Raw genomic sequence first — 11,175 nt, forward strand, 5'->3', positions numbered from 1 at the left:
ACCATCAAGTGAGCCAAATGAATAAGTGGCCAAAAGTCCTCTCTTCCAAGCGCTAGGGCTCTATTTATAGGGAGGAGGAGGTGGCTGTTTATATTAATTCCATTGGTGGGATCAAATATTCCAGACAGGTCCTAGACTTTACAAAGAGATCCTTGAATATTACAACTAAGTCCCTAAGCCTCACAAACAAGCCCTCATACCCCTATTTCAGGCCTCTTTTATACACAAGAGGGTCCCTAGACTTAGGTCTCCTAAGGCGCACCCCCAGCAGCTGCCGTCCGCCTGTGTTCGATTTGTAGTGCCTGCCGCCCATTGGGACAAGAGGAGACTGCCATGAGCTTCGCCAGATCAAGGTGCAGCTCCACTGCCAGTTCTCCGAGGAGACTGTGGCTAAAATGGGAAGTCGAGAGGGCAAAGGAATGGCCTGTGCCGATCAGGTCAGGTGGGTCTAGGCCGATCGACCTAGCCCTTTCTTTTGTCCTCTCGCGTTGTCCTTCGTCTCCAAGTCTTCTATGATCTTTTGAAGTCTTCTTTTTCACTCGTGTGTGGGCCTGGCTCATCAATATCCTCGGGATAAGATTGGTTGTTGATAACCTTCCAAATCTTCTACTTGCTTCGTCTTGATCCCGAGATCATCTTGCATTACCTTCGTAAACTCTTGTCTTCAGAGTGATGGCAGTTGTTAAAAGAAGTAGGATCAGGTAATGAGGTAAATTTTGTCATCAGAGCCATACACTACCGGCAATCTCTTATGTCACTTGTCTTGTTATAGAGGCATGGATTAATCAAGTAAAAGGAACAGGAGGACAAAACCTATTGCTCACAAACCAAGCTGAATGACCTGACATGAACACACATAGGGCACCATTTTTCACGAGTGGGAAAAAATTGATAAAAATACACTAGGAAAGGAAGGCGTTGGGAACTTGTGTTTAAGCTAAGCTTTAGATGCTTGCTCCGGTCTGTCATATAACCAACGTGGTGGTGATGTAACAAGCGAACGATTACTAGATTGTGCTCCAATTCTGTTGAGGAACTATTTCATAATATCACACGCGGTGTGGCCAGCAATGATTACTAGCTTGTGCTCCAACATTGGGTACATTAGCTATATGAAATATTTTCAGTACATGAAACAGGAGAAGTGGTATGCATACACTTTACGAAATACTTATTAATGTTGGGACTTTATTAGCATGCTTCAAAGAACTCATTTACAAATAGTGTCATCTTGCTACTTCTATCCAAAATGATGAGCGCAGTTGGAACATGAGGCATTTGGAAATTTGGGATACCATGTTCTTCCTGTTCTGGTCGGCAGCGCAATTATGCCGATCTCAAGCGCATGCACAAGTATCGCATCCATGATCTCTTCTTGCACTCATTGTTGGAAATATGTGCCTAAAATAAAATATAGCCCAGATTTATTTGGAAGAAAAAAATATAGGTAAAAAATGATGGAAGCATATAACACATGTAAATAGGCAACATACTGACTAGAATAGGATTGCGCAAGGAAATTACTTAATGATCCCGCGCAGAACGAAGTCAAACGTGTTGAAGTAGATGTTGTAGAATCACCAAGCGGTCGCGTGTAGACGCTGCCCAAAAACCTGATTGCCGCCCTGTGCTAGAGTCTCGCGGCAGTGGTTTCGGAGATCCCGCTTTCCTTCAAATCCGATGCACGCCAAATTCAAAGGTCAACGAGGCGCAACAGCAATAGGTTTAGCACAGCTAAAATGGAGTGCGCGAGTGGGGAGGTGAGCGTTTGACAGCGTGCCTTACAATCAGGACGTCTTGGGCTCATAGCACATCAAATTCCCCTCATCAAGCAGTAGAAACTGCCCCATTTGAATGACAGAAACTGCTGCAATCAAATAGCAGAAACTGACGCACCTTATTGCTGTTTAAAACGGCAGTTTCAATCACATTGAAGCGCCATTAGACCCAGCATAAAAAAATAGAAACCACATAAATAATAGCCACAAGTCACGCAATTTTTCACTTTGCGAATATGCGCGAGCTGCGGGTGCGTGTAGAAAGGTCTCCTTCTCTCTCATACGCACCTATTTTGCATAAAGAGTAGACTCCTATATTTAAGCAAGGTAACCTCTCCTTGAAGTAGTAATATGGGACTAAAGATTGTGCATGCTTTAGAATTTTTCAGCTTGGGCCACATGGACCTAAATCCAACACTCATCCCTCCTACGCCCGAGAATATATGTACCGTGAATATATATAGTCCATGTACGTCCTCGAGTCTGCAAGGGTAGCTCTTCGGGTTTCCATTCTTCCAGCACTTTTGGAGATCCAAAGTGCCTATTTCCTCGTTCACAACGTTCTGATATTGTTTAGTTCGAAAGGTGTTGTTGACGAACCGCTGCTTTCTCGCCTTTAGTCGGGTCTAAGTAGTAGTATCTGAAGCCGGGCTGGATCAGTTGTGACCTGCAGGAGCTGGCTGCACGCACGCTGTTGAACGAGTGCCGCGTGTGTAGCAGCATTTTTTTCAGATAAAAGAAGCTTTATTAATTTTTAAGGTTATTACATCGAGATGATACAACATCTTGAAAATACTCCCGATCTCTGTGTAGCAGGGTACAAAAGCTTCAATTGCTAAAGCATCTGGCGGGTAACTACCATTGTTAATAAGTTATTAATAGGCTGCAGGTACAATAATGTCACCTAACAAACTAAATCCATCATGCAGTATATGCGCACGGTACTGATCGATGATACTGGCATACTGCTAGACCTTCCTGTTGAGTTGGTTGGTATATTCGGACAAATGATACAGAGGTGCAGTTTGCATTGGAGCATCTGATCTGATAGCGCAGCTTGCCAGTTGCTGGTTTTGTAAAATGATAGAATGTGGTTGTCTATCTTGGCTTGCCACGGTTGCACGTTAATATATAGGGAGAGTTCTAACAAATTACATGCTAAGACGTTGCAGATATTCGGTTCGGTTGGATATGATTACAACAAGATTCCTATCTCTAACAACCGAACCAAAGTCTCAACACCTATATCTCTAGGATTACATAATCCAAATTGCATATGACGATATATCTAATTCCAACAGCTCCTCTCAATCTAAACCTCTTTTAGCCGTGAGATTTAGATTGGTTTTGAACTGCTCAAACAAACCACTTGGTAATACCTTTGTAAACCCATCTGCTAGTTGATCCCTTGACGCCACCAAGCGTACTTGCAGCTGCTTGTTAACAACACCCTCTCGAACAAAATGAAAGTCAATCTCTATATGCTTAGCTCTTGCATGAAAAACAGGATTGGCTGATAAATATGTAGCACCCAAATTATCACACCACAAACATGGTGTTTGAACCGAAAACACACCAAGCTCTCGCAGTAAAGCCTCCAGCCATATTATTTCAGCAGTAGCATTAGCCATAGATTTATATTCCGCCTCTGTACTTGACCTTGAAACTGTTGCTTGCTTTCTAGCACTCCACGAAATTAAATTCAGCCCAAAATAAATAGCAAAGCCACCTGTAGACCTTCTATCTTCAATACTGCCTGCCCAATCAGCATCAGAAAATACGCTGATTAAAGTAGAAGTAGACACCCGAAAGCTCAAACCAACATTCAAGGTACTTTTTATATACCGATTTGCTTTCAAGCACTCCACGAAATTAAATTCTGCCCAAAATAAATACCAAAGCCACCTGTAGACCTTTTATCTTCAATACTGCCTGCCCAATCAGCATCAGAAAATACGCTGATTAAAGTAGAAGTAGACGCCCAAAAGCTCAAACCAACATTCAAGGTACTTTTTATATACCGAAATATCCTCTTCACTGCTGTCCAATGAATAGTTGTAGGAGCATGTAAGAATTGACATATCTTGTTGACTACGAAGGCTAGATTAGGCCTAGTAAGCGTCAGATATTGCAAAGCTCCTACAACCATTCTATATCTTTTACTATCATTTGAATTCAGTGGATCTCCTTCATATTTCAAGAGCTTCTCACTAGTAGACAAAGGAGTAGTGGATGGCTTGCAGTTGGTCATACGTACTCCAGCCAAAATCTCCTTTGCATACTTTTCTTGAGTCAATAGCAGATGCTCCTTTTTTCTTTGAACTTCTATTCCCAGAGGTGCCCCAAATCTTTTAGAGCAAAATCCTTCTTGAGATCAGCAAGTAAAGATGCAATAGCCTCACTAGATGAACTTGTGACAATGATGTCATCAACATACACTAACATATAAATTGTCACATTTGATCTTTGATAGATAAATAATGATGTATCAGACTTGGAAGCTGAGAAGCCAAGAGCAATGAGTTTAGAGCTTAACCGAGCATACCAAGCCCGTGGAGCTTGTTTCAAACCATAAATAGCTTTATCCAATCTGCACATAAGATGTGAAGCTTCTTTATTTTCAAATCCTGGGGGTTGCCTCATATATACCTCTTCTTCCAGAACACCATGAAGAAACGCATTCTGCACATCTAATTGTCTGAGACACCATCCTTTTGAGATAGCAATAGAAAGAACAAGCCTTACAGTTGTAATTTAACCACTAGGCTGAATGTGTCTTCATAATCAATCTCATACGTTGTCGAAGGCCTTTTGCAACAAGCCTCACCTTGTATCTGTCTATAGTGCCATCAAAGTTTCTTTTGATTTTAAACACCCATTTACAATCAATAATATTTTTGTCTTTCTTTTCTGGAACCAAATGCCAGGTCTGATTCCTGATAAGTGCATTATATTCATCTTGCATAGCTTCTTTCTATCTAAGATCAGTTAATGCTTGCTGAAAATCATGCGGCTCGCCATTTGTTGAAAACAGGCCATACCTGATCCAATCCGTGAATTGTTTTGGTTTAGTAATCCCACTTTGAAATCTCGTATGTCGTCGAGGCACCACAAGCACAAGAGAAGAAACAGAACCCGACGCAGCTGATCCTGGCACTGCAGAGGATCTTGGCTCGCTGGACTCTAGCGCAAGCGCGATCGGAGTAGTCGCTGGCGCGTCGGCGCGTGCTACGGTTGCGGTTGGAGCGGTCGGGAGCGCGTTTGCGTGCACTACGGTCACGGTCGGAGCGGTCGGGAGCACGTCCACGCGCGCTACAGCCCCCCCACGTGACAAGTCGGGAGAGGCGCGGGCGGGTATGGCCTGGACAGCAAACAGATCGCTCGCGGGACCTATGCCGGATGCTCCCGGGATTTGCAGCGAATTGGTCTGGGATCCAGCGCTGGGATTTCCTGCAGTACTCGAGATCTAGGTGCTCCAAGCTTCTGTTTGTAAATTTTCCTATGTAGTGCTATCATCCAAGCCAACAGGGTTAGTAGTAATATCATCAGAAAAATTTTCATCCCCCTGATTCCGAAGGTGGCTAGGTAGAAGGAGGATTTCTTTTCGGAGTAGAGCTCCTGCATTTGGATGGAGGTGCGCAAAGGGAAAATAGGATTCATTGAAGATGATATCACGAGATATATAGATTCTACCAGTGGCAGGGTCGAGACACTTGAAACCTTTATGCATGGAGCTATAACCAAGGAAGGTGCACATAATAGACCGAAAAGCAAGCTTACAAGAATTGAAGGGACGTAAATTTGGCCAACAAGCACACCCAAACACATGGAGCGAGCTGCAATTGGGTTTCTCATGGAGAAGATGCTCGACAAGGGTTTCAAAATTTATGACTTTGCTAGGCAGGATATTAATAAGATAAGTGGCGCTCAAGAAAGCTTGATGCTAGAATTTCAGAGGCATAGATGCATTAGCAAGAAGAGAAAGACCCACTTCAACGATATGTCGATGTTTTCGCTCAACTAAACCATTTTGTTGGTGTGCATGTGGACAAGAAACACAGTGTGCTAAGCCAATCTTTTGGAAGAAGGAGTTTAATTTCTCATATTCACCTCCCCAGTCAGTTTGCATAAAGACAATTTTCTTATTATGCTGGTGCTCAACAAGACACTAGAAGTTTTGGAAAACTTGAAAGACATCTGACTTATTTTTCATAAGGTAGATCCAGGTATATCTACTATAATCATCAATGAAACTCACATAGTAGGAGTGGCGACCAACAGACATAGGTGCAGGGCCCCAAACATTTGAATGAATAAGATCAAGAGGGGATTTCGATGAATTTATTGAACTAGAATATGGTAGCTGATGGCTTTTAGCCATTTGACATGAATCACAAACCGACTCAGAACTAGAAACATTATCACAAGGGAGTTTATTATCTCCTAGCACACGAGAAACAATAGGAAAGGTAGAATGACCAAGACGACTATGCCAACGAGAGGTAGACAGTTTATTGACTCCATAGACTTCTTTTCTCACTCCTCTGTCCGATATGGGCTCTAAGGGATATAGACCTCCTCTCGATCTACCTTGATGGAGAATTCTCCTCATTTCCTGATCCTTAATAAAAAAGAATTTAGGGTGAAATTCAAGGAAGGCATTATTGTCAGAAGTTAGTTTATGGACAGAGACAAGATTTTTGTGTGCACTAGGAACATGAAGAATATTATTCAGATGTAATTTCCGAACAGGGGTATGAAAATATGAATGACCAATATTACTAATTATCATACCTGAACCATTAGCCGCTTGAACTTGTTCTCAACCATTATACTTATCTTTGATTGTTAACTTGTCAAGCTCACTAGTAATGTGATCAATAGCTCCTCTATCCGCATACCAATTTGGGTCGAAGCCATAATTAGTAGTTTTAGGTCCTGCCGCGGTCTTGATGTTTTGTTGATCATCTTCTTCATATCTATACCTTTTTACAGATCTAACAGACAACTTTTCCACTTGGGCCACCTTGCTTGGGCTGGCGTGAGCCATTGGTGCCACCTCTGCCTTGGAAGCCACGGCCACCACTGTTTCGGCCACGAGATTGACCGCCGCATCCTCTAAAAGCTCCACAACTTGCTGAATTTGCAGAGGACGAGTACTATCCACCTTCATTGTAAGCCTCAAGGCGCATCTCATAGGACATTAGATGAGAATATAACTCGAAAAGTGAGATAGGATCTGCTCGGCTAAGCATTGAAGAAACAAACGGATTGTACTCAAAATCAAGACCATTGAGAATATGAGACGCCATCTCACCATCATCAATCAGTATGCCTACTACCGCAAGTTCATTCTTGATCACCACCATCTTGGTGAAGTATGTTGACGAAATCATGCTACCCTTCTTGAGAGTAGACAGCCGCATGCGCAGATTTGTTACGTGTGCTCTCAATTGCACCACAAACATTATTTGCAGCGCCTTTCATGCTCTTGCCGAAGTTGTCTCCGCCGCCACTTGTGCAAGCACTTCTTTGGTGATGGAGTTCAGCAGATAACTCAACAATTGCTGATCTTTAGCTACCCATGAATCATATTCTGGGTTAGCAACTTCTTTCTTGTCGTCGGCCTTCACCAGTTCCATGATCTTGGCCGGTTCCTTGATGGATCCATGTAGGATCCCCATCAGCTGCGTGCCACGCATAGCTGGGAGAAACTGAGCTTTCCACAAGATGTAATTTTCCCGTGTGAGCTTTTCAGCTACGGGAGCTCTGAGAGGCGCCGCCGGCGAGCTTGAAGATGACGCCATGGAGGTGGTATCGGGTAGATGTGTTGTGGAAGAAGGGGGCTCTGATTACCATGTAAAATGATAGAACGTGGTTGCCTATCTTGGCTCGTCACGGTTGCATATTAATATATAGGGAGAATTCCAACAGATTACATCCTAAGGCATTGCAGATATTCGAACGCAGATATTCGGTTCGGTTAGATATGATTACAACAAGATTCCTATCTCTAACAACCGAACCAAAGTCTCAACATCTATATCTCTAGGATTCCATAGTCCAAATTGCATACGACGATATCTCTAATTCCAACAGGTTTGTCAACATTTCATTGTTAGAAACATCAAAGATTATATTCCACGTTGTGACAAGACTTGGCGTATATAATTGCCATGCACATGATGCAAACACCGAGATGAGCTGGGGGATTCCCTCAGCTGATAGTCTTTGCAACTTGCTGTTGGACGGAACCGAGGGGTATTTATTTTCTAGGGGCTAAACTTTAACGTTTTTCATGTTGGATACTAATTAGGAATATTAAATATAAGCTAATTATAAAATTAATTGTACAAATGGAGGATAACTCGAGACGAATCTATAAAGCCTAATTAATCCATGATTTGACAATATGGTGCTACAGTAACCATTTGCTAATAATGAATTAATTAGGTTTAATAGATTCATCTTGCGAATTAGCCTTGGATTTTTACAATTAATTTTATAATTAACTCATATTTAATTTTTCCATCGTATCCAAACACGTACGCCCACGCCCGGAGTCGCCGGACGATCCGATGCGATGAATGTGACAAGGGCTAAAAAGATCCGAACACACGCGGACGCCCTGAGTGGCCGGACGATCCGATCGCATCGCATCGGAATCTGATTGGCTCCATCACATGATCGGCGCCGGACGCTGATTCGCGCGTCGGCGAGGTAGAATTGTATATCTGCCACCACACTGTGGCCTCACCATTAACAATTCTTCACGCCCTCCACAAGGTGCCGGCAGCTTGTCCGTTTCCGTTGCTCCTCCAAGACGCAGAGGAAGTCTCCAGACTAGTCTCTGACCTGCACTGCGGCTATAAAGGAAGACACTGAACAACTGAGCAGGCAGTGAGGGACTCAAGTTGCCACTCTCTGCTGCACCCGATCGAAAGAAACCAGCGACCACGTCGATCAGCCGGCCGGCCATGGGTTCGGTGGCGGCGGAGGAGCAGCCGCCGCACGCGGTGTGCATGCCGTACCCGGCGCAGGGCCACGTCACGCCCATGCTCAAGCTCGCCAAGCTCCTCCACGCGCGGGGCTTCCACGTCACCTTCGTCAACACCGAGTTCAACCACGCCCGCCTGCTCCGCTCGCGGGGCGCCGCCTCGCTCGCCAGCGTCCCCGGGTTCCGCTTCGCCGCCATCCCCGACGGCCTCCCGCCGTCCGACCCCGACGCCACCCAGGACATCCCCGCGCTCTGCTACTCCACCATGACCACCTGCCTCCCGCACTTCTGCTCCCTCCTCGCCACCCTCAACGCCGGGACGTCGCCGCCGGTCACCTGCCTCGTCGTCGACGCCGTCATGTCGTTTGGCTACGACGCCGCCCGGGAGATCGGTGTGCCCATAGCCGCGCTCTGGACCGCCAGTGCCTGCGGCTTCATGGGCTACCGGAACTACCGCGGCCTCATCGACCGTGGCCTCGTTCCGTTCAGGGACGCTGCCGACCTCGCTGACGTCCCCGGCGGCCTCCTCGCCACCGTGGTCGACGGTGCCCGCGGCATGTGCGGCGGCGTGCAGCTCCGCGACTTCCCTAGCTTCCTCCGCACTGTCGACCGAGACGACATCTTGCTCAATTTCCTGATGCGCGAGTCCGAGCGGCTCTCCCTCCCCGACGCAGTCATGGTCAACACCTTCGAGGACCTCGAGGGCGCCACGCTGGACGCCATGCGCGCCATCCTCCCGCCGGTGTACCCCGTCGGACCGCTCGTCCTCCGCGAGCGCCTCGAGATACCTGCCGGTACCCCGCTCGCCGGCCTGGGTTCCAACCTCTGGAAGGAGCAGGATGGGCTCCTCGAGTGGCTCGCCGGCCGGCCGTCGTGCTCCATTGTGTACGTGAACTTCGGCAGCATCACAGTGATGACTAACTCGCAGCTGCTGGAGTTCGCGTGGGGGCTCGCCGCCAGCGGCTACCCGTTCTTGTGGAACATCCGGCCGGACCTGGTGAAGGGCGACGCCGCCGTGCTGCCTCCAGAGTTCGCCGCTGCCGTCGAGGGCCGTGCGCTGCTAACTACCTGGTGCTCGCAGGAGGCGGTGCTTCAGCACGAGGCGGTGGGAGTGTTCCTGACCCACTCCGGGTGGAACTCGACACTGGAGAGCCTCTGCGCCGGCGTGCCCATGCTGAGCTGGCCTTTCTTCGCCGAGCAGCAGACCAACTGCCGGTACAAGCGCACCGAGTGGGGCGTCGGGATGGAGATCGGTGGCGAGGTGCAGCGCGATGAGGTGGCGGTGATCATAAAGGAGGCCATGGAAGGGGAGAAGGGGAAGGAGATGCGCCGGCGAGCGGAGGAATGGAAGGAGAAGGCCGTGAAGGTAACGCTGCCGGGTGGGCCAGCGGAAACAAACCTGAACAGGGTCATCGACGAGGTGCTGCTCTCCAAGAAGAAGGGAAAAACTTCAGTCGACGCGTGATTTTTTTTATTTTATTTTTATGATGAGGATACTGTCGAGGCGTTATTGTTCATTGTTGGCAGATCTTGGTTGCGGGTTGAAAACATCGCGCCGTCCTTGTCTCTGTAACATGTGGCCTATTTCATTATGCTTTTCTGTCTCCATTTTATCTGTCATATATGTCATATGTGGCCTATTCAAATATTCAATCTCGATAAATTTTGGACTCAAAGGTTGTAAACTTCGTTCCAGTCCTGGCGGAAGTCTTCGGTACGAGTAATGATGTACAGTGCTTGCACAACTTCTTCAATTGTGGAACATGATTTTTTTCTTTCATGAACATCCGAAATAAATGAACTTGACTTGTCTAATAAATATGTTGTGCATATGCTTAGTTGAGGTTGTTTATTGTGCTTCGATATATGTTGTGCATATTTCTAAGTATTAGCAACTTGTTCAGATACTTAGTTGAGGTTCTTTATTGTCGTTGAGGATTAGCAAAATATTTTTAATTGTCGTAGCGAAGAAATAATGCTAGCTGACCATTTCATTTTTTCTTATCTAGCTATTTCATATACGAGGATGGTACAAACCAGTACAACAAGGCCTTTCTTGTGCCTTCAAAGTTCCTCATCACCACCAGCCCCAAACTCCTCATCACCGCTAGTTTTGGTTCATTAGATAAAGGTTGACGGTGATGGGGAACCCCATCACTGCGGGACCTAGAATTGGCTGGTAAAAAAATATGACCCGCCGACCCAACGTATCCCGTCGTCACGCCTCCCCCACAACCCGATGGCCTTCCCTCGAGCGTTGCCGCCGTGGAGGATGGGGAGGGGCTCGCTAGGGAGGGGAGGGGTGGGAGAGGGAAAGGGGCGTGGTGGCATCGGATCCGGTCACCGCCACCGTCAGCCCCGGAGGGAGGGGGGCGGCGTACCAAAGGAGAGGAGATCCAC

The 11,175-nt window shown here is 46.6% G+C and overlaps 1 protein-coding gene across 1 annotated transcript; it reads left to right on the top strand.

Moving 5' to 3' along the window:
- Positions 1-8,631: 8,631 nt before the first annotated feature.
- On the top strand, positions 8,632-10,445 carry LOC101785303 (7-deoxyloganetin glucosyltransferase). The gene has a single exon (XM_004975221.3). The coding sequence runs from the start codon at positions 8,756-8,758 to the stop codon at positions 10,238-10,240; it is 1,485 nt and encodes a 494-aa protein (XP_004975278.1). The 5' UTR covers positions 8,632-8,755; the 3' UTR covers positions 10,241-10,445.
- Positions 10,446-11,175: the final 730 nt, after the last annotated feature.

This window comes from Setaria italica, chromosome VII (assembly GCF_000263155.2).
Source record: "Setaria italica strain Yugu1 chromosome VII, Setaria_italica_v2.0, whole genome shotgun sequence".
NCBI lineage: Eukaryota > Viridiplantae > Streptophyta > Magnoliopsida > Poales > Poaceae > Setaria > Setaria italica.

Excerpts from the sequence above, each read along its gene's own strand:
- LOC101785303 (XM_004975221.3), top strand. The coding sequence starts at position 8,756 with ATGGGTTCGGTGGCGGCGGAGGAGCAGCCGCCGCACGCGGTGTGCATG.